We start from the raw sequence: 24,851 nt of genomic DNA on the forward strand, positions 1-24,851 counted from the left end.
GACTAACTTGGCACTCTCAACATTTGGAGGGGGTCTTATTTTTTGCCTTTTATTAAATTCTTGTCATTTGTATTGAAACCAGCTTTTAGAGTAACCCACTTCTCTTCCTTTCTTTTTCCTACCCCTGGATCTTTTTCTACCTTCATTTGGATCCTAAACTTTTGCATTCTGGTTCCTAGTTTCTTGATTCAGAGAGCTATCCTTCCCCTCTATCTCCCCCTGCACTCCTATTTGTCTCCCATCCCTTTTAGCATTTTCTCTGGCTATGCACCATGTTGTCCTCCCCTACTGTGATCCTTCAGCCCTACGGACTCCCTGTTTACCCCCAGACAGCTACCTGCTACCCCAGCATAGTACAGGTAACCATGTCCCTTTCTTTCTCTGTCTTTCTGTCTCTTCTGTCTTTATCTCTCATTAAGTTTGTGTATACACATGCATGCATAATTTTATCACAGAGAATGAAGGCAACAACTATATATATCATTTACACATCTGTCTTTCCTGTATTTGTTGCTACTGTCATTATACGTCACCTTTCAAGCCTTGACAACATCCAGTACGATGCGAAAAATTATGTAAATGTGTTTCACAAGTAACAATTTTGCTTACATTTTATTATTTAAATGGGCATGTTGTGAGAATTCAGCTATTTCCTATTAGCTATTCCCTTGTGAACTTTCAGTCACACACCTGGTTATGGGAAAATGTTGGATAACTCATCCAATCACTAGCCACCATTAAACTTCTGTATGTACTAAATTGTCGTCCTCTAATGGGTCAGAATAGAGGACATCTAATGTGTTTCACACTGTCAAGGAAGAACATTGTGTCCTGCTGTTAGTTATATTTGTCCCTGGGAGGTAGCCTGTTGAAAACAGGTTTAGTGTGTGTATGTGTTTGTGTGGTACAGAAAATACTAGGACAGCTGATAAATGGTGTGTGCTTGCTTTTTCTGTCAGTCACACTCACTGTCTGTTCCTCTCACTACAAATTCCACCATACATAAACACAGATTACAGACATAGAAATAAATGTAGAGTCTTGATTGCCTCTTGACCTTATCTAAAGTGATAGACAGTGACAGATTACTGTGAGCAATCTAAAGACCAGGACATAAAACAGAGGAATTGTGATCCTGAGGGACATTTAAGACCTCTCTCATTTGCTTCTTTAATATGTAGGTTTAATAGTCTATTTTTGTAGATTAAGATATTTTTATAGTTATGCTTTTGTTGGAGCATGATTAGGACACATTGTTGCAATTCTATAGTTTGGTTTTGTGTGTGTGTGTGTGTGTGTGTGTGTGTGTGTATGTGTGAGCGTGTATTTATCACCTTGTGGGGACATTTTGTCGGTCCCCATGAGGAAAACAGCTTATAAATCATACTAAATTATGTTTTTTGAAAATGTAAAAATGCAGAAAGTTTTCTGTGAGGGTTAGGTTTAGGGGTAGGGTTACGTTTAGGGGATAGAATATAAAGTTTGTACAGTATAAAAACCATTATGTCTATGGAAAGTCCCCATAAAACATGGAAACACAACATGTGTGTGTGTGTGTGTGTGTGTGTGTGTGTGTGTGTGTGTGTGTATAAATTGATCATCAATGTCTATTTGTTTATTGGACAGTGAATATGAATTTGACAATGTAAAGTAAATCAGTCATTATTGCAAAATAAACCCCAACATGATGATCAGGCACCCGATCAGAAGTGTGAAGTAGAGGTAATGATGATTAACCAACCAGAATCAAGTATTCCAGAGAGCCTTATTATAAGTGGGTATAGACTACATAGGCAGGTTTTGTAATTAGAGCTGTGTGTGTTTAAATGATTCCTCAGCTGTCAGATCAGGCACCTGGCATCCTGCCTCTGACCTTTAGCCCTAAACTTGACAGCTGAAGTGGCTGTATTTGTGTGTGAGGGGGAAGTAATCTTGTATCAGTAAATGTGTCTGACAAAGTTTAGACATTTTATCTGCTCAATGTAAAAAGATTAAGATATAGAGGTGTTTTTGAAATACTCTGACAGGAGGGCAACCATTAAAGGGATAATTCAGCCAAACATGAAAATTCTCTCATCTTTTACCCATCTTGCAATCCTTGATGTGCATGTCTTTCTTTCTTCTGAACAAAACCAAAGATTTTTAGAAGAATATTTCAGCTCTGTAGGCCCATACAATGGAAGTGAATGATGGCCAGAATTATGAAGGTCCAAAAAGCACATAAATGCAGCATAAAAATTATCCATATGACTCCAGTGGTTCAATCTATATATTCAGAAGCGATATGATAGGTGTGGGTGAGAAACAGATCAATATTGAAGGCCTTTTTTACTGTCAATCTCCGCTTTCATTTTCACATTCTTTTTCTTTTGTTTTTACTGGGCAGGGAGGAGATTGTAAAGAAAAAATGGAATCTTAAATATTGAATGAATATTATGTTGAAGTTTTCTGATTGTATTTTATTTAATGTGTTTATATTTTGTGTGTTGCATGTTTACCTTTAATGCTTTCTTTTTATATGCTCAACGTTTTATTGTACAGTACTTTGGTGCAAGTCTGTTGTTTTAAAATGTGCTATAGAAATACATTTTACGCTTATACCAGATCATGGCATTGAGTTTACTAGTCAGTTAGTCTGTCAAATAACCTTTACTCTGTTACTACTTCTTTTGTAAAAAATGTTTACCTTGATTATGACAGCAATAGTTTGAAGTCAGCACACTGTTTTGTGTCAGTTTGCAAGTTTGACAACACCTATTTTAAGCCTAAAAACTTTACAACCCATGGGTGTAAAGTTGCTCCTATGAAAAAAAAAAAGTGAATGAATGTAAGCTATCATGTTTTTGTGAATTGTGGTTACAGTCCTAACGGCAATTGTGTTGTTATATCACAATGCTGAATAATGGCTATTATGAGAAATAGGCCCTTCTGTAACATGATACGAGCAGTCAGAGCAGTTTTTATCTCTGTGTCGAAGTTTATCAGTGAAGTCTAAATTTACTTTACATTCTCTGCTGAGTGAAACAGCTGATAAAGAGTAAAAACAGAGGAAGAGATGTGTGTGTGTGTGTGTGTGTGTGTGTGTGTGTGTAATGCAACTTAAACATGTTATTGCAGCTCCAAATGTTTTTAACTATAACGCAGACCCATTTAACAACTTAAATATTAACAAAAGCTCCAACTTGTCACTATTATTGTGATTTAAATTTAACAGCACAAAAGGGTTGCAGTTATGTTTGAGTTCAATCTTTATATGGGTAGATGATTGACAAGAACAAATGAACACAGCTGGCATAAAGACCCCCCTTGAGACCAGTTTGGTGCTCTGCGATTGGTGGGTTTGAGGGATTATGGTGGGGTGGGGGCTGAAAACCTTGCATTAAAGCATGTGTCAGTTGTGGAGAGTATTGGGCTGACTGTGGAATGCACTGAAGGGGTAAGACCTCTCATTTATACTCATTTCATACGTTGTGTCTTTATCAGTATGTTAAGACAGTATCTCTTTGTTTAGCTCTGTTATTTAGTGTTTATGATCTGTGGTTCAATGTACAGGATGTATTTCTGCAAACATAACAGTTCCAATGTGTTGTCTTCTTGTAGTAGGTAAATTTAGGGCTGAATTATTTTTTAACATAAATGTTTGATGATCTGATTATTTTTCAAATGTATATGAAACATACACTACCGGTCAAAAGGTTTGAAACACTTATTTTTTATTATATATTTTTTTTCTCATCACATTTTAGAATAACAGTAAAGTCATCAAAACTATGGAATGACTTAAATGGAACTATGGGAATTATGTTGTGAATAAACAAAATCCAAAATTAATCAAAACTGTGTTAAATTTTAGCATCTTTAAAGTAGTAACCCTTTGCCTGGAATTTGCAGACATGTACTCTTGACATTTTCTCAACCAACTTCTTGAGGTATCACCCTGGGATGCTTTTTAAACCGTATTGAAGGAGTTCCCATCTATGTTAGGCACTTATTGGCTGCTTTTCTTTATTATTTGGTCTAAGACATCAATTTCAAAAACCTTTGTTTTTTATTATTACATTTTAGTTTTATAATGAAATAAATTAATATGGTGGCACAATTATATTTTTGTCTACAAAACTCATTTCAAATATTTAACGCTACGCTTTCAGATCAAAAGATTTTTAAGATAATGGGAAACATTACAATCGAGTGTTTCAAAACTTTTGACCAGTAGTGCATATGAAAATGTACAGTATATGTTCACATTTACTTTATTCTATTCTATTAAGCAATTCCTTTCACTACATTATTAGTATCTTCCAGAAATGAATTTGTGGAATAATGAGCTGTTAATATTGTGAGATAAGATTACATATATAATTCTACAACATCAGCAATGAGATCAGATTAATAATCAACAATCCCTTATGTTTCTGAAACTTTTACATAGTTCTTAAAACTTAAAAAACAAGCTTTTAAGTTTAGTTCATTCCTAAATAAGGGATTTCAATTGTCTAATCACAATATGCATTATTCTTGTAATTATAATTTTACCAAGTAATAAACTACAATTTACATGGAGACTGACATTATTGTTAGTAAACAGCATCTCTGTCTCATTATAGGGTGCCATCGCCCAAGAGGCGGGGCCAGGCAATGGTGACCCCTCACTTCCTCAGGTCTATGCCCCACCCCCTTCATATCCTCCAACTGGTCAAGCCCCACCCACAACTGTTGCCAGGCTGACACCCCTTGATTTCAACCCCGCCCATCTCAGCTCAGAATATTCAGATCATCACCAGTTAAGAGTCTACCAGGGCTCTCAACATGACGGGATGCAGTCTATAACTGCTAATAACACGGTAAGAAAAATGTGATCGATTATTTCCTCAATTAATTTACTGGTAGATCAACATGGCTCAAAACAGTTGATGATAAAGGTCGGTAACACTTCCTATGAAGCCCATATATATATATATATATATATATATATATATATATATATATATATATATATATATATATATATATATATATATATATATATATATAAGGCATTATAAATGCATTGAAATGCCTCATAATAAACCTTATAATATCTTATAACTTTGCATAAATAATTGTCACCACAATTAGAGTACACTATAATAATGTATACCTAATCATAGTTATACGTACAGTATATATAGAGTAATAATATAAACAACATTTTATCTGCAGAAGTCATAATGTATTATACATATTTATATATATATATATATATATATATATATATATATATATATATATATATATATATATTGTTACGTCCCTCCCTGTCTAAATTTTTTTATACAAAACTAACAGGCAGCTAAAGAGTGTCCTCTCCTGTCCCAGCTCTGTCATAAAGATCACTCCAATCTTAAATCAATCAAAGAATCATATTTATTAACAAGATTACACATGAGAAAGGGAAGCTTCAAAAGGCTTCAAGAGGGGACCAGGCCAAAACAACAAACATACATTTCTTCTGTCTTTTTTAAAGACTACTTTCTAACCTTTACAAATAAAGTTTAAATCAACAACAAAACTGTTCCCTTACTTCCTCTCTAAACCAAAAATAGGAGAAAACACGATCAATAACAAAAATGGCTTCCTCCTCCCTACGGCTTCCAAAAATAACCAAAAATAAACAATGAACTAAGGATTCTCTAGGAGTATCAATATCTTAAAATATGAAACAAATAATTAACACTTACAGGTTATACAATAACAAATGGTTACAACTACAACAAGTTTAACGCTTGTGTCATGCTAAGAAACACTTAGCATGACACAACAACAACAACAATAGCACAATAGCACAATAACACCCCCATCACCAAATTTACAACCAAAGGCTTTTAAATAATCATTTCATTCACTTAAATGTAACCCATCTCACTCATCATCAGCACCATAGTCTCGGGAAAGTGCATCCGCTACCACATTCTCAGAGCCTTTCTTGTGACGAATATCCAGGTTATACTCTTGGAGACACAGGGACCAACATATATATATATATATATATATATATATATATATATATATATATACTGTACATATATGGCCGGTGCCACTTTTTAGGTACAGCTGTACATCTACTTATTCATGTGATTATCTAATCAGCCAATCATAAGGCAGGCAGCTATGGGCCAGGAGCTTCAGTTAATGTTCACATTACCATCAGAATAAGGAACAAAAATTGATCTCTGTGATTTAGACCATGGCATGATTGTTGGTTTGAGTATTTCTAAAACTGCTGATCTTCTGGGATTTTCACATGCAACAGTCTTTAGAATGTATAGAGAATTGTGGGGAAAAAACAACAACATCCAGTGAGCGGCAGTTCTGCGGATAGAAATGCCTTTTTGATGAGAGAGGTCAACAAGAGAGGAGAATGGCCAGACTGGTTTGAACTGACAGAAAGGCTATGGTAACTCAAATAACCACTCTGTACAACTGTGTTGAGAAGAATAGCATCTCAGAATGCATAATATGTCGAACCTTGAGGTGGATGGGCTACAACAGCAGAAGACCATGTTGGGTTCCACTTCTATCAACCAAGAACAGAAAACTGAGGCTACCATTTGTGTACCTCAGCAGAAATCCAGATTTGTCAGACCAGGTAACGTTTTTCCAATCGTCTACTTCCAGTTTTAGTGAGCTTGTGCCCACTGCAGCCTAAGTTTCCTGTTCTAAGCTAACAGTAGTGGTACCCAGAGGGGTCTTCTGCTGCGGTAGCCCATCCACCTCAATGTTCGATGTGTTGTGTGTTCAGAAATGCTTTTCTGCAAAGCACTATTGTAACGTATGTTTTTGGGTTACTGTCACCTTCCTGTCAGCTTAGACCAGTCTGGTCATTCTCCTCTGACCTCTGTCATTAACAAGCCATTTCTGCACACAGAACAGCCTCTCGCTGTATGTTTTTTGTTTTTCACACCAGAGACTGTTGCATGTGAAAATCCCAGAAGATCAACAGTTACAGAAATACTCAAACCAGCCTGTCTAGCACCAACAATCATGCCACGTTCTAATTCACTGAGATCAAATTTTTCCCCATTCTGGTGGTTGATGTGAACATTAACTGAAACTTCTGACCTATATTTACATTATTTTATACATTACACTGCTGCCACACGATTGGCAGATCAGATAATCTCATGAATAAGTAGATGTACAGGTGTTCCTAATAAAGTGGCCAGTGAGTAAATATATGTATGCTATATGGAAAGTGACAAAAGCAATGTCTTCATATAAACATCCATGAGATATTTTTCAGGTCATAAGGCATTACAAGACAAGCTTGTAAAATACTTCTTATATACTTACATTTTTTTGCAAGCTTTGATATACATTTTCATTATGTCTATGGCCTACATGCCACTAAAATTACACCCTGTTGGGAAACACAGAAAATGTATTTATCTCTCAAAATGTATTGTATTCTGTGCATTTTTTATATTAGAAGCCTGACATGTATTGTATGTTAAAAGTTTATGTTATGGCTGTATTATAACTGTTGTAACAATTATTTATGAGAAGTTGTAACATATTATAAGTTGTATTATGAGACAGCATGAACGCATTATAATGCATTTAAAATTAATTTACAATAAATTATTAATATTGGCTTCATAGAAAGTGTTACCTAAAGGTCTTTTGATGTTTTAGAGTAGAATATAATCTTAAATGTTTAGTTCACCTAAAAATTTAAATTCTTCCAGCCTTGACTCATATTGTTCCAAAGCCTATGATTTTCTTTTTTCCATGGAACACATGAAGAGGTGTTAGGCACAATGTTCCCCCGAGAAACCATTCACTTTCATTGCATTTGGTTCCCCATTCTCCTTTTATGTTGCACAGAAGAGAGACATTCAGACTGCTTTGTGGCAGTATATGACCCACATAATGGAGTTTTAAAAATGTTCATTTTAGACATGGAAACACTGTCCCACTGCTCTTTTCATTCATTTGTTTTGTGTAAAATAGGAATTATAACAACAGTGTATATAGTATTCTATGAACATGCATCATAGAATGTATGTCATTAAGGCTGATGATATATAATCTCATGATTTGGGCATCTGGGATCTCTGTGTGGGCTATAAATATCTGTATATCCTTTACATGTCCCTTCTGTTCATTTATGGCAATTATACTGGCTCGGCACCACAAAGATGAATGTATAAGTTTGTTATTGTAAAACCAATTCAAACTTCCCTTATCTTTCTTTCCCTCCTACTCTCTTTATGTACAATTATCCAGGTAATTTGAAGCTGTGCTATTAAAGGGAGGGTTCACCCAAAAATTAAAATTCTCTCATCATTTACTCATTCTGATATCATCACAGATGTGTATGAGTTTCTTTCTTCTGCCAAACACAAACAAAGATTTTTAGAAGGATATCTCAGCTCTATCTGCCATACAATGCAAGTGAATGGTGACCAGAACTCCAAAAAGGAGATAAAGTCAGCATAAAAGTAATCCATACGACTCCAGTGGTTTAATCAATGTCTTCTGAAGCAATCCAGTTGGTTTTGTGTGAAAACAGACCAAAATATAACTCCTTTTTCACTGTACATCTTCAAAGCAGTCTCTTTGGCGATTATGATTTCAAGCTTGTTTATACTTCCAATAGCACCATCTAGCGCTTTGCGCATGCATCAAGCACTAGGAAGTGTAATCAAGCTTGAAATCATAATCATGCCTAGAGATTGCAATAACAAGATGTAAAGTAAAATAATATATTTATTTTTATTTTTATAGATATTCTTCTAAAAATCTTTGTTTGTGTTCAGTAGAAGACAGAAAGTCATACATATCTGGGATGTAAAGAGTGAGTAAATGATAAGATACTTTTTTGGGTGAACTATCCCTTATTCACATTCATCATTCACGTTTTCCCCATTTAATATACGGAATTACACTGCAATATGACTTATATCATTATCTACATCTTGTAGTGGGAGTCAGAGATTCTGCAATTTATTTAATTGGTTAAATTAAATGAAGATAATGTATTCTGTTAACAGTTTCTATACATTTGAAATAATTAAATGTGTTGGGTTTTGCAGTGTGGTCAATGCACCAGACATTATGTAATTTTACCTCAAACTAATGTTTTTCAATTGACCGGTAATGAGATGCCAGTCATGAATTATCTGTAATTGCTGAAATATTGGCTATTGCACCCATTCCTAGCTAATGACTCATAGTATACAGTAATTACAGAGTGTCATTTAAAATAACAACAGAATAACATTTTACAGTAAGTAACAGTAACTTGTGCTGAGGGAATTGTGTAAAGGATCCAGAGTTGTATTTACTATCATCTATTACATACGTACATGTGTTTTGAAAAGGCTCAAACAATTAGTTCTCATTTTCCTCTGTCACACCATGTTACTGAAGTGTTTTTCTTGTGGCAACATTGCTTATATTACTAGAGAGCACCAGAGTTACAAGGTCCAGATATTCGGACTATGAGACGCCGCCATGGAGGGAGGGGTCGCGGGGGGAAATCAGGCGGGATGACCCCTCCCCCTCAACTATTTATCCCAGGTCCAGTCAGAAAAGCACTCTGCATCGTGACGTGATATCATCACATACCTTCCCCCTATCACACCCTCCCTATATCATTCACTGAATTTCCCCTCCCTGGCCTGTGTCTCTGGATGAATGTGATGATGATAATATTTCAACAATTTTTCCTGTGTGACACCTGCTGTTGTAGGCATTTTCAGCTACCAATCAGCCCGGCCAAGCTAAGAGTTAACCATAACCATGATCTGTTATGAGCGTGTTTGAGTGTGCGCGTGTGTGTGCGTAAAGCTCTCTATATGTGTGTTTCTAGCTGTGTCTCTTACTTCCTTATTAATACACATTTCTGTTTTGCAATCTTGGTTGAAAGTTGCCAAAAATAGCAATATTCTTGAGTGTTGAACTGGAAAAATATGACCTTTAAAAGTTATATGTCAAATGCATAAGATGCCGGAATCCCCCTTGTTGCAATGTTATCTTTCACTTTATTTTTTGGGGTTCCTTCTCTTTAAATCATTAGGACATTTAAGGTGCACTCAGTAATTTTCTCCTCATTAAAAAAGTTTTACTTCTAAGGAAATATATTGTAATTTTTAAACATATGTGTAAAATCATGAGCACTAATATGAGATGAAGACTCAGTCATATCAGAAACCTTATAAAAGCTGTTTTGTTCTACATGGAGAGGGTCCCCTCATGGGTGCTGCCATGTTAGTATCATGACCAGCCGAATACTACTCTCTTAATCTCAGTAACGGCCATGTTATTGAACACTTTAACTCGTCAATTAAATAAATCATGACTGACTGTGAATAGTGAATTTCTACAATGGCATCAGTATCTAAAATTAGCAATTCAGTGACCACAAAGGAGTAAAACGTTATCTAGAGTGCACAACTTTCTCTCAGGTATACTTATATTTTTCTTTTTGTGCTTACTTTTTTTTCTGGGTTATTATTTTTTTACTATGCAAGGATTACTTCAAAAGGAGGGACAGGCTATTGTTGTAGAAATAAAGGTTCAATACAATATTCCCAAAAAGTATTTAAACACTTTTACACTAAGTTTAACAACCAAAAAGTGTCCAAATATATTCAATATCTATTTATTTATTTTTTTCATTTGAAACCTATAAAACATCTATTTTTGCTATCTTTATTTAAATTAAATACCGCTTGCTTTGTATTTTGCTACATAATGCAAAGATATTCATTAATTTGGCTGAAAATCCAAATACTTTTTTGGGGCCAAAGAATTCATTGAATATATTTATAGATTGCACAACTGAATAAGAATGGAAATAACTTAAATCTTATATAATTTATATAGTTTAATTATCAAGCATTGTCAAGTGTTGACTTTTTGCAGTCTAAAGTCTACGAAAACTAAATTAAAGCTCTTTCGTAAAACCAGTGGAAGGGAACTTGATGAAATGAATGTACCCCCATTTCCTCTGCTCAGATTAGAGCTGTTCTATTTCCCTTTGCCATTTACTGGATGAATTAAGCAGTATCCAAGCATCGAAATGGTGATTTTGCCTTACTACTTCAACTTCTTCTACCATCATAACATATAGACATACTGTATATCAATCTATCTGTCCTATTATTCACTCAGGCCATGGCTCATTACCATGCCTTTTTACTAATAGAAAAAACATTTTTATCATCTGCATAATAGTTATTCCAATTGCTTTGAGATTCACTTCACTTGTTCAGCCCTGCCCTCACATTTCCTGTTTTAGAAACACTTTACAATAAGGTTCCATTTCTTAACATTAGTAAATGCATTAGTTATCGTGAATAAACAATTAACAATATATTTGTTACAGCAGTGGTTCCCAAACTTTTTACAGTGGTGTACCCCTTCAAACATTCAACATCCTTTCGTGTACCCCCTCTCTAACGCAAAGGTAATTTGAAAATATGTCTGTGTAACACAATTATCTTTGTAAAACAACTCCCTTAAATTAAACATGTTTTACATGTTTTGTACATGTTATATTAATCATATACATACTGAGTAAATGGCTTACCGATTAAGATGGGAATGCTGGATATGATATAACTGCACAACTTGAAAACTCCCCCCTCATCACGTCGCGGTATGTGTATGTGTTCGGTTCTGTGCCTGGAATTGCGCATCACTGCAGGCCCAATTCGAGCATTTCGGGTAAAGTATCTGTGCAATTGTACGGTCAGCTCAAGGTGCTTTTTTATGTCACATTTGACACTGTTAGCAAGGTTGAGCTCATTTGCTGAAAAAACATGAGAGAAAAAAAAATGTAAACAATTTTTTTGAAGAGAGAGAAAAAATATTTTTGAAGAGAAAAAAAAACTCCGAAGAGAGAGAGAAAAACATTTAAGACTTAGGCTCAGGAAGGAACTGAGACACAAGTTTTTATTTTTCACCATTTTTTTATTTTTTATCCAGCATGCGGTTCAGGGTTTCCATACTATACCGTTCGTGTGAATGTGGAAAACTATTTGGTGGAGCTGAATGTCTGATACCAGTCATAAAAGCTTTTGAACTTATACCATCAGAATCAAAACTCCCTATGCATCTAACCTTAAATACAAATTACGTTTTAAACTTTGGAAAAACTAAACTAAATTCATGGATGACTGACATGTTCGAGTCTGGTAAAATAGTGAAGTATTTTCACTAAGTATCACTAAGCTACATCACCTAGCAGTGTGCTGGGCTGGCGAAAAGAGATACTTGTGTGACGCACGATGCATGAGTAATGCATTTTGTATAACCGCAAAAAAATAGGGTTATTGCATATTTTTCTGACCTTTATGACAACCATTTTGGTGTTTCTACACTAGAGGACACGCAAAATACTTTTTGCCAGTGAAATATATGAACTGGGTATGATTTTTATTTTTATACTGTGATGAAATTGAAAGAATGGTAAATCTCAGAATCTCCCCATTGTCACCTCACGTACCCCTAGGGGTAGGCGTACCACAGTTTGGGAAACACTGTGTTACAGCATTTATTGACCTTTGTGTTATGTTTGTTAATAAAATGTTAGTTAATAAAAATACAACTGTTCATTGTTAGTTCCTGTTAGTTCATAGTGCATTAACTAATGTTAACTAATACAACTTTTGATAAAGTATATGTTTTATTAGTATATGTTGAAATTAACATTAACAAAGATTAATGAATGCTTAATAAGTATTGTTCATAGTTCATGTTAACTAATGTTGTTAACTAATGTTAACAAATGGAACCTTATTGTAAAGTGTTACCGTAAAGTGTTACTGCTGTTTTTACCTACAAATATTTTTTTTTGGCCTTTTTCACCATTTTCCCTTCCATTTTTATTCATTTGTAATGTCATGCTATGCCCTGCTTCTCTCTTTCTCTCTCTCTTTTTCTTTCTGAACATTTTTTTTTTTGACTCCTTAATACATTTTTTGATGGTAACAGTTTCATGGCGTTTGGTGAGATAGGCTATGCAGTTGCAGAGACAAACTGGCATCTTGATGCATTGTGGGATAGTGGATGTGTTGAGTTTTAAGCACAAACACTCCATCTGCATGTGGGCATTTATTTTCACAGTAATCTAAAAGCAGTGCAATAGGAAATGCTATGTAACATGCATTAAAAGTTCTTGTGATTTTTCACAGTATTGCAATATGCAGTACTCAGAAAGTTACAAGTTATTAAGTAATTCCACTTTGTTATCTTTAATTATTCTTAGTAAAATATGGTTATGCTCTATGCTCAATGCAATTTGTGTGGGTTTATCTTTTTAGTTCCGTTTCTAACAGGCATGTACTTAGATAGCTCACTAAAATAGAAACTTGATCACATGTCCTCACATTTGCTTGAGAGGAATCACTGGATGATGAATGCTCATTTGCGTTTTGTTGTTGTCACTATAAAAACTGTTGTTCTCCCAATAAAATATTAGATTTCTGTAAAGTAGCTGAAATATGTTTGAGAACAAACCTTACAACAAGCACTCATTTTAAATGTTATAAAATCTTTAGTTGTTAGTGTTCTCAATTCCTTTTGCTTTCTCTCTGTAACTTTCTCTTTACCTCTTTCTCTCCCTTCCTTCTCACTCTTTCTACTTTTGTTTCTTTCCTCTACTTTATCTCCTTCTACCACAAAATGTTCTCCCTTCCCTGTCTTTTAATTCCTTTTCCACACACAGGAAGATTCTTTGGCTCCAGTGATATCTGACCATCAGTCTCTTAATGTTTCTGTGGTACCTGGGACCGGGACAGGAAGTGGAAGTGAGGAGGAGGGGGCTGGTAAGGCCCAACCCAAAAGACTCCACGTGTCTAACATCCCATTTAGGTTTCGTGACCCAGACCTGAGGCAAATGTTTGGGGTAAGATAATAAATATTTGTCTCAAATGTAATACATTACTTAATTGGGTTATTTTGGCTAGAACCCACCAATCAATGGAAACAATTGTCACAGAGGCGAACATTACCAAATAGTTTTTTGATTGCTCATATCACACAAATGAAAGATTATCATATATTGAGCCTAGTATGTTTATGTCCATTAAATCATAAAATGAACTATAGTGACAGAAGAGCTTGTTTTGACATACAACAAAAAGAAAAAGAAAAGATTGCCATTTTGCTGCAATGGGCTGCACGTTTCTATATCATAGGCCTCACATGTCACTCTTCCAACAGTTCAGAACCACTAGAATAGACAGCAGCAATTAACTAATCTGACCACAAAAGACAACAATATTAACCTGCACAAGGCAAATGTAACGTAGACACGTCGGTCAACATTCCTTAACATTACAACATAAACATTATATTATAATATAAACAGACACTGCGCTCCAGCATTAGAACTATAAAACAGACAGACATAACACAAGAAGGACATGACTGCCAGATCACCACTTCATAGCCTCAGACTAACCAGAAACTATGACCTAGTATCTATGACCTAGTATCAATAATACAGATTTTTTGTAAATACATAAACTTACCTTTACTTGAACACAAAATCCATGCATCTCTCTTTGCAAATGAACATCTCCATAAAGTCGACCATTTGTTGATAGCCTCTCTTTTTCGATTTGTTGTTGAAATTAACTTGGTCAAATCAGAGTAGGTCTTTGATGCTTACACTGCAGATATCCATTATAAGGGTTAATAACACATTCGATACGTGAACTTGAATGTGTTGACAAAACTAAAATCTAGCCTATCAGATAGCGTGACTAAAGGAAGGAACTTCTGATTGGCTTACTCATTTTGGTAAGCATACCTTGGCCATGTGAAGTAGTGGGCGTGATTCAGTTTGAATGAATGTACAATGTTGAATGAAAGGGCGGTAAACAATGCTTTGAATCAGAGAAAGCATGCTTATACCTGAGAGTGGTGCCAAAGCGAATAAATGAATAACTGTCTGTGCTGCTCAACTGACATGAAAGATGACAAATTTGAACGAAAACAGTAGTTTATATTAACAATTATATTTAAACATTTAATAGTGTCCTTTTTCTTTTCATGCTGCTGTTAGGTAAGCACCTTACTTATATGGATAGCATGTCCCTGAGGACATCTGTTTAAATCTTTATTTTTCACTTTTCAGCAATTTGGCCAGATTCTAGATGTGGAGATCATTTTTAATGAGAGAGGATCCAAGGTGAGTATGTTGCTTGTAGCCTATGAGTTTGGTCAAACTCTCTCTAAGATGTATGATTTAATTTGAGACCGTTTACATTCTTTAGGGTTTTGGGTTTGTGACATTCGAGACTGCAGTGGAAGCTGACCGAGCGAGAGAGAAGCTCAACGGAACGATTGTTGAGGGAAGGAAGATTGAGGTATAGGAGTGATGCTTTATTCAAAAGAGTAGCCCAAATTTACTGTCTCCCGAACAACAAAATTACTTTCCTTCTCAGGTGAACAATGCCACAGCGAGGGTGGTGACAAAGAAGCCCCAGACACCTTTAGTGAACAGTGAGTTTTATGATTTTCTCTATAAAAACCTCCCCTGACAAATTTAGTTACTCCAGAGTTTAGTAGATTTATATTTTCTTGATTACACAAAATGAAATGATTCCCTTTTGTACTGTGCATCACTCTTTTTGAACTTCAAATGTTCCAAACTAATTCAGTACTCTCACTTATATGTGTCTGTTCGTGCAGCTGCTGGGTGGAAGATCAATCCAGTAATGGGAGCGATGTATGCTCCTGAACTTTATACAGGTATGGGTATCTTATCCTAATTTTATAAAAGTCTGGGAAGATCATGTTCTTCTTTTATTGTCATGTTCATCTAATCATGTGAATCACAATAAAAAGGGTATTTAAACAGCTGATACATCACTGAAGTGACAGTTCCCCATTTACAACTCTATTTATTGTCATTTCTATTATGCCTAAAAGGGATAGTTTACTGAAAACGTCTGTCACCATTTAGTCACCCACACAAAAGGGAATGTAATTAGGGTGACCATATTCTGGTTTTCCAAAAAGAGCAACATTGTTCAAAACATTGTTACTATGAATGCAAACTTTAATACAGTGAAAAACACTATTAGCATAATGTTAGGAATATTTTGGATCTAGTCGCGATCTCCAATTCCCTGGTCCCATCTTTCTATGTTCGTGCCCAGTGAGGTGCAGTCGTGAGTCTGAGTCTCTGGAGACTTCGTGAAGGAAGCAGAAGGAATGACAACACACAGTGTCTTTATCCAAACTACTCAATGTTTATTAGAGCAAGCATGTCATTTATATTTTCTTGACACAATAAGCAGCCAATGGGAAAGCGGTAACAAGGAGAAAATGGGTGTACAGAAAAGAGGCCATATACAGATGTTCCAGCCGTGATGCCTTACAGTTGACCTTGTTATACGGGTGTGACCTTAATCAGATCACAGAAATAAGTATGTGGAACATGATAAAGAGGAAGATAAATCGGTCAGCATTTGCTAAATATATTGACTCACTATCGTGCGCACTGCAGCCTGCATCTGGGGTCAACTGAACATACATGGAAGGCCAGAAACACATACACAGAGCAGAACAGCATGTATAATTTCATATTTCTCACACATAATATATAAATAAATAAATATTTCCAACATTATTACTATTATTTTGAATGGCCATGGAAAATGAAGCAATGTGATAACAATTTTACCTGGTCGCAAAAAGTAGTCCGTTCATTTACCTGATGAACTTTCACCTTTTGCTGACCCTTTATGCTTCGCAGAGCTAATGTGTGCTTCTAAATCACTTGCACCTTTATTAGCAACTGACACATTAGTGCCAGCTTTACATGTCATACCTTCTGCTTCCCACATATGACCTGGACGAAAGCATAGGAATTTTTTGTGCAAATCTTCTCTAAATTTGCACTTCCGTTTGGGCATTTTTTCCACTCAGCTGTCATTTGCTGCTACTGTCTATTAACTGTATGATGCCGAACACAACAGTGCTTTGCCCATTCGCAGAGAGATTGACATGCAGGAATTTGGCCAATAGTTGCTGCAAGCCTCTTATAATCGACCAATTGGTGTGCGAGAAGAGAGGGGTTAAAGCAATGCAAACATGCGCGCACACACAATGAAGTATTAGACCAGATGCACATCATAATGCAACTAAAGCCGAATCCTGGGCATTTTCGGAAATTTAGAAATCCTGGCCAGACACTTTTTTTAAGGTCCGAAAAAGAGGATATGTCCAGGAAAAAGAGGATGTATGGTCATCTTAGATGTAAGGCAGTACATTAGTCTCAGTCACCATAGTAAATGGTGACTGAGGCTGTCATTCAGCCTAACATCTCCCTTAGTGTTCCATAAAAGAAAGAACATTTTTCATTTTGGGGTGAACTGTCCCTTTAACATTACAGTCTTCATTAAGTAAGTAGTCCAGGGGGTATTTACGGCCTCCATCGTGGACAGCACGCCAAATATTTTTTACTTTATCTGACTCACGGATCATATGAAAATATGCCCTGCTTTTTGAGAATTTGTTGCCCAGCCTTAATCAATATTTCAACACTTTTTTGGTTTAATAGTCACCAGCTTTCCTTATCCTATGCCCACACCAACCTTGGCCTACAGAGGTTCTGCCCTCCGTGGGCGTGGTCGAGCAGTCTACAATACCATCCGGTCAGCTGCAGCAGCTGCAGCCACACCAGCTGCATTACCAGCCTATCCAGGGTCAGTATCTCTCTCTCTCTCTCTCTCTCTCTCTCTCTCTCTCTCTCTCTCTCTCTCTCTCTCCCAATGCCCATCTTATCACTGATCTTATCACATTAATTGAAAAGACTGGACAATTTAAGTTGGACTAATTCATTTTTTACTTTCCCTTTTCTTGCAGGGTGGTATATCAGGATGGATTGTACAGTGCTGAGGTTTATGTAAGTTTACCAGTCACTGTATTACACAATTAGATTATACAAAATAAAAGTATAAAGTCAGTGGACAGGGCCATCAAGTTTTGGTATTTTCGTGCAATAATGTTCTAATTCAGGCGCAAGTGGGTTTGGCGAGATTTCTTATTCCACTGTCTGCATCATATTATATAGTCAATTTCCTGTCAATAGTGATATAAACAAAGACAGCACATTCATAAAAAGTTGGTAGTTTAAATGGAATTTTTAATGAATTAGAAAAATAGAAATATGGATTAATGTACCTCTTTTATGTATTAACCTCATCCTTGTTGAATGTCAGGCATTATTCTTTGACAGTGACACACTCCTTTTATACGCATGGAAAATGTGATTTGTAGGCTGTGTTAATTTAAAGTATACTTTGGTTGTGCGCGTTGCTCCGCGCAAAGTATGTGTGATGCAAATTTTGTCAACAGCACAGCCACGCCACCCAGATTTTCTTGACCAGCGGACACATGTTCCTATTAGTTCATGGTCAGAAAAGTATAATAAAGGCCAAAGTATACCTTGGGTGTGCGTGTTGTGGATCCCTCCAGTCATATACAGTATGTGTGATGCAAATTGCGTCATCAGCACAGCCATGTGGCTTGACCGCATGCCACCTAGATTTTCTTGACTCACGACATTGTCCTTGTCTGGTCGCATCGTCTGTGCATGCGTTGGCCATTGACTGTTCTGAAAGGGTGTCACAAAGCAGTTGTAATGCGCATGCGTCAAACGCGTTTCTATTCATTTGCGTTCGTGGTCGACCGGGTGCGAGGCGATCCGGAATGCGCCAGTACACCAATACAAGGATATCAATATTTGTATACCAATACAAATTAGATCATAAATATAACTGTTAATATAAACATAACATTAATAATAACTGAAAAATAAACCATGACCTATAGATAGTTTAACACAAATCGAATACATTTGTATTTCATAAAACTGCTTTTGTCAGGGACATAATTTGATGTTCCATTATATTTTCAGAGTTTGAAATTAACTTTATTACCTTTATTATCTGCTGGTGGAATCTCCGAACTGCAAATGGAGGAATTGAGTTTAGACTTTGCGCTGAGATTAGACCTGCTTTTAAAACATCTTTTGCACAATGAAAAATGTCTCTGTCAATTCATTGCCATACAATACACCCACAGTTTGCTCAAATACACCCACAGATAGCGAAAACACTCCCACCAACATGCGCTTTACACTGGCATGAAACTTGCAATTAGAATTAGCGCTCTCATGAAAATCGGATAAGACGTTGGGCACAGTCTTAGGGCATATCGCTTTGCACACTTACGAAAATAGAGCACAATGTGTTACACTATGTACTGTAAATAAATTGTCAGGAAACCTAATAAATGTGCTTCATGTGGTAACATCTAAATTAAATGGTTTTATTCTTTAAAAAAAATGTTGTTTAAAAATTTACACCTATAAGCTTACCTATAAGTTTACACCAATAAAAGTCATTATTCTGGGTTAGATCATGTAGCAGTAGGTAATTCAGGTAACTATTACAGGTTACCACTTTTTTCAGTGTATACTGAAACTGTGATGTGGTTTGGTTTTTAAAGATCTGGGCTGGTAACCAAAATCATAGTTCCAAGGAAGGGATGGTGCCCTTGAGAAAGCCACATAGCCCCAAGTTGCTCCAGGGGGACTGTCCCTGTGGTAAAATGTACTCAAAGTGAAAGTGTTTGCTAAATGAAAAGCAATGTAATGCAATAGTGTACCCCTCCTGTCTTTAGGGAGGATATCCAGCCACATACCGAGTGGCCCAGTCTGCCTCAGCCACCACAACAGCCACATACAGTGATGGGTAAGAACTGAACTAAAACCTGAAACATCACTGCCAGTATTAAATAATTAGTTCACCCCAAAATGAAAATGTTGTCATAATTTATTTACCTTCGTGTCATTCCAAACCTATATCTGACTTTCTTTTCCAGTAGCAGTTCTAGCTTGTTTGGCGCCCTGGGCAAAACCCAAAGTTGTTGACCGGGGGGTGGGGGGGGGGGGTACCCTGGGCCCATGTCGCCACCACTGTTCTCTTCCATGGAACACAAATGGTGATCGTGAAAGTGCACAGTGACTGAGGCTGTCTGTCTTTTCCTAACATTTTACTCAATATTTTGTGTTCCACGGAAGAAAGAAAGTCATATGGGTTAGAACATGAGGTTGAGTAAGTGATGACAGAATTTTCATTATTGGGTAAACTTTTCATTTAAGCTAACCAATGAATTCACCAAACTGAGCAGTTACTTCAGTGAATTGTTGTTACATATGATCTTATTTTAAAGACACCAAGAGCTTGGTCTGAAGTTGTTGAATTCAACACAGTGCAAAATGCCAAAAACTGGTGAATTTCTATTTGATTATTTATTGTAATGTATTTCATTACAATGATTTAATGAAGTGAGATAGTATGAATAATTCACTTATTTATATGCTTATTTTTTGTTTTCTATTTGTTAAGATATGGGAGAGTCTACGCCACAGCAACAGACCCCTACCATCACTCAGTGGGACCTACCACATCTTATGGAGTTGGCACAATGGTAAATTGCAGTGTAATAGCTGAAATGCAACATTACCAAATGGTCAGAATGTCTGATTTGTTCTATTTTTTTTTAAATTAGGCAAGTTTGTACCGTGGAGGCTACAACCGTTTCACTCCGTACTGAACTGAACTAATCTGTGACTGCAACCCACTTCCTTTGTGATTGTCTGTTGCTGACAATGACGCTCTTCTCCTATGTGAACCCCTGACTTCTGAGGAACTGTTTGACTTTGAGATTATAAATAATGCGGCTGACACTTTGCAATTTATAGCAGAAAGATGAATCCAGCCTGAAAGCATTAAGAATGATATATATGGATGTTTATTTAAGTCTGAATGCAAGGGAAAAAATGGGAGAAAACAAAAGTTCACATGCTTGCTTAACAGAAGCACAGTGTCAAGCTGATGATGTTGTTGTTATCTATGTACTGATACTATTAAAGGGATAGTTCACCTGAAAATGAAAATTCAGTAATCATTCACTCATCCCTATGACTTTCTTTCTTTTTATGTAACCCAACACATTTTTACAGGCAGATGTTAGGCAGAATGTTAGGCCTCAGTCACCATCCATTGTATGGACAAAAGATGCAAATTAAGTTAATGGTGACTGAAGTCCCTACGGTTCGACTAAACTCGACTCTGCTCGCTTTACTTTTCTGAGCTTGCTTTTCCACTGCAGTTTAGTGCTGCCTTAACGTGTGTGGGATTATAGGCTGATCGTCATAGTTGTGCCGCCTCTATTGCCGTGACATCATCTTAAACATGACACAAACATTACTAACCATAAACAATAACACGACCACTAGCTGTTAGCTACTAGCTCATTATGCTGCATAAAGCAGTTGTTGCATGGTGATTTTACACAAGTGTAACAGTTAAATTGGCCTGGTTGTTTTAGAAGCAAGCTTTTCAGTATCTGGTCAACTAAATAAAGTGAAGCTATCAAGCAGAATATAGTGTTAACGTAACAAAACGTACCATCCTCCATCGTGGACTCCAAAAACGCTGTGGCCGAGTCCGGGGCACTCTCCCTCCCATTGCCATAGATAGCATCCATTTGGTCGAACCACTTCCATTTTTTCTATTTGAACCACTCTGGCTGTTGTGGTCCTTGATGGTTCTGTAGTCACTTTTACATTTTTGTTTTACTTTTCCCTACACTGTTGGTAGGTCCAGTGGTAGCCAACAGCTGAGACACTCCCTGAAAGACTTTAACGTGCCACGTCGTTTCGTTCGTCGCTAACGAGAGGAACGTCTGCACCTCATTTATTGATCACGCCGTGGTTTTGCGCACAGACATTTCTTTTTACAATTCGAAAATCGCATGAACAAATGATAATGCTATCGCTGCAGCTAACTTTAAAAATAGCGGGTTGATGTCCTGTGTTGCAAATCCAGTGACACTGGTAGTGACGATTCTCTCTGACAAATCAGTGAGCAGCAGGGTTTTGACGTCACATTTAGTATTGGCTCGGCTGGCTTGGAACCTCGACAGAGGTGGTACTAAAAAAGTACCAGGTACTATCCACATTGGAAAACCCCCCAAAAATTGAGAAGTCAAGTACAGCTGTACCATGCAGTGGAAAAGCCCCTAAAGTGTGCACACTTGATGATGGAATTTTCCTTTTTGAGTGAACTATCCCTTTAATGGTGCAGTTATAGAGTTGTAATATGCTAACAAAGCCTCACAGGTATATGGTAGGCCTTACAATGAGGATATTGATTACAAAATAGTGTCATTTTGTTAAAAAATTCATATTTTTGTTCAAAATCTGGGTTGAATTATGATATATAATATGTTCATAGCCATATTATATCTGGAACTGTCCCCAGAGGGAAATATGTAGAACACTGAACCTGTCTAGTATGTATAGATCTGAGTTTGTGTTGGTGGTTATGTGTGTGTGTGTGTGTGTGTGTGTGTGTGTGTGTGTGTGTGTGTGTGTGTGTGTGTGTGTGTGTGTGTGTGGTGTGGTGTGTTGGAGAGTATTTTGAGTGGGTGTATTTTTACAGCTATCAGCTATTTTAATGCAATACTGTGGGATATAGCACTGGCATTGGTGTGGGTGATTTGTTCTCTCTCAATACAATCTACCTCTAAATATCTCTTTATTCTATTCTTTTGCAAACCTCTCATTATTTTCCAGTGGGGCAATTTCTATATCTTCATTATGGATGGCTTGCTTGCATGTTTTTTTTTTTTTTTCATCTGTGGTCCTTTCCTCTCAAATTCTTACTCATTTCCTGTCATATCTTGTTGTATCATGGTCCATTTGTCTTGCTCCTTTCTCTGTTTCTTGTCTGCTGCTTCAAATGCTGTTTTTACTCCAGTAATAAAACCTAATTTTCATCTTTAATATACTTTTTAGTTATCACTTACTCTCTTCATACTTCTTGTCATCAGATGTGCTTTACTTCCCTTCTGCTTTCAAAGGCTTTCTTCTTTCTAGCTATCTAAAGGCTTGTCCTCTATGATAATGCATTTAATAGCGGAATAATACAATTCCTGTAGTACTCTTAACCAGGGGAATCTGCCTTAAATATATTAAAAGGAATTATCAAAGTTATTTAATTAGTTATTTGCTATTTAATTATAAAACACAATAAAGTCATACAATTCACTTCTGATTCACATTAGGTCATTTTGGATTCAAAATGGAAAACTGATTCATAAATGTGATTTATTTTACAGAATATTTAAAGTATTTTAGTGAACTGTCCTATAAAACGGATTCTGTGCCTTTTTATAGCTCTTTTCTTTCATTTCTTTTTTCTATCTATTACTTTTTTCCTTTTCTTTCTTCCTTTATCAGGACTTTCTGTCACTCTTTCTTTCCTTCCTTCTTTTGGCCTTCTTTCCATTTCCTTCTTTTTTCCTTAGACAGTCTTTCTTTTTTTTCTCTTTCTTTCTTTCTTATTTATATATTTAGTTCTTTAGTAATATAATTAATTATCTGATATTTAATTATAAAGTCACAGTGATTATAGACAGAAATCAGATTTATATATTTCACTTCTGATCCACATTAGGTCAATTTGAATTCAAAATGTATATCTGATTCATAAATGTGGTTTATTTTACAGAATATTTAAAGTCTTTTAGTGAGCTGTCAAACTCTTTATGTGCCTTTTTATAGCTTTTTTCTTTCTTTTGTTTTTAGCTATCTTTTTTCTTTCTTCCTTCTACAGAACTTTCTGTCACTCTTTCTTTCCGTCCTTCTTTTGTTCTTGTTTCCATTTCCTTCAAAAGTTTTCCTTTCTTTCTTTCTTTCTTTCTTTCTTTCTTTCTTATTTATTTAACAGTGATTATAGACAGAAATCAGATTTATACATTTCACTTCTGATCCACATTAGGTCATTTTGGATTCAAAATGGAAAACTGATTCATAAATGTGGTTTATTTTACAGAATATTTAAAGTCTTTTAGTGAGCTGTCAAACTCTTTATGTGCCTTTTTATAGCTCTTTTCATTCTTTTGTTGTTATCTATAATTTTTTTCTTCATTCTTCAGGAAGTTTTTCCTTCCTTCTTTTGTACTTCTTTCCATTTCCTTCTTTTTCATTTGAAAGTCTTCTTATCCTTCTTTCTTTACATCTTTCTTTCTTAGTTCAGAACTTTCCATCACTCTTTCCTTTCCTGTCTTTAAACCCTTCAATCCATTTCTTTTCTGTCTTCCTGCCTGCATTCAATAATTGTTTTTCTCTTAATCCTATTACCTTAATTTAGGCCTTTCTTCACTTTGTAAAATATTTCTGCCTCTTCAGTTTCCCTTCTTTGGCTTTGCTATGTCTTTTACTATGCTTTAAAAGTGTATTATTACATTTTTTATAACTGTTTTCCAACTAATTTTGCCCCTTTAGTTCTATCTCTTCTTTTCATAACTCTTTTCCTTCTCAATATTTTCTCTACAATTATTAACTCCATATTGCCTGACAAGTTTGTTTGTTTTTTTTTTCTCACTTTTTCTTCCTTTTGTGCTCTTTTTCTACTCTAGGTTTTCTTGCATTTTTCTTAGCTTTCATTTATTTACTTAATAATTTTCTTGCTCTCTCTCTCTCTCTCTCTCTCTCTCTCTCTCTCTCTCTCTCTCTCTCTCTCTCTCTCTCTCTATTGCTTTCTTTCTCAAGAGATTCCTCCAGACAGTCTGATGTTATTTTTACAAGCCTATGTACCATTACAGGAAGCTAGGTGTTGCTGTATCACCTATTCAATGTTTTTTTTTTTCTTTTTTTCAACTCACTACACTGTGCAAGCTACACTATGGCTTAATTGTACATTAAAACAGTTTAAGTTTAAGATTCATGTCTAATCATTGAGCAGAAACTGAATAAACTGTGATGACTG

The 24,851-nt window shown here is 35.8% G+C and overlaps 1 protein-coding gene across 3 annotated transcripts; it reads left to right on the forward strand.

The window, feature by feature from the left end:
* On the forward strand, positions 1-24,635 carry LOC127655706 (RNA binding protein fox-1 homolog 1-like). Of its 3 annotated transcripts, none has more exons than XM_052143649.1 (13): positions 1-359; positions 4,608-4,844; positions 13,718-13,897; positions 15,134-15,187; positions 15,273-15,365; positions 15,444-15,501; positions 15,691-15,750; positions 17,567-17,711; positions 17,872-17,911; positions 19,693-19,763; positions 20,245-20,303; positions 20,421-20,502; positions 20,584-24,635. In XM_052143649.1, exons 1-13 carry the CDS (start codon positions 273-275, stop codon positions 20,636-20,638), a joined length of 1,221 nt encoding a protein of 406 aa, XP_051999609.1. In that variant the 5' UTR covers positions 1-272; the 3' UTR covers positions 20,639-24,635. The 3 variants fall into 3 exon arrangements, with proteins under 3 accessions (XP_051999609.1, XP_051999610.1, XP_051999611.1); XM_052143651.1 differs by lacking the exon at positions 1-359 and adding an exon at positions 3,317-3,436; XM_052143650.1 differs by lacking the exon at positions 20,245-20,303 and having other exon boundaries at positions 4-359.
* Positions 24,636-24,851: the final 216 nt, after the last annotated feature.

Source organism: Xyrauchen texanus, chromosome 15 (assembly GCF_025860055.1).
Source record: "Xyrauchen texanus isolate HMW12.3.18 chromosome 15, RBS_HiC_50CHRs, whole genome shotgun sequence".
In the NCBI taxonomy this organism is placed as follows: Eukaryota; Metazoa; Chordata; class Actinopteri; order Cypriniformes; family Catostomidae; genus Xyrauchen; species Xyrauchen texanus.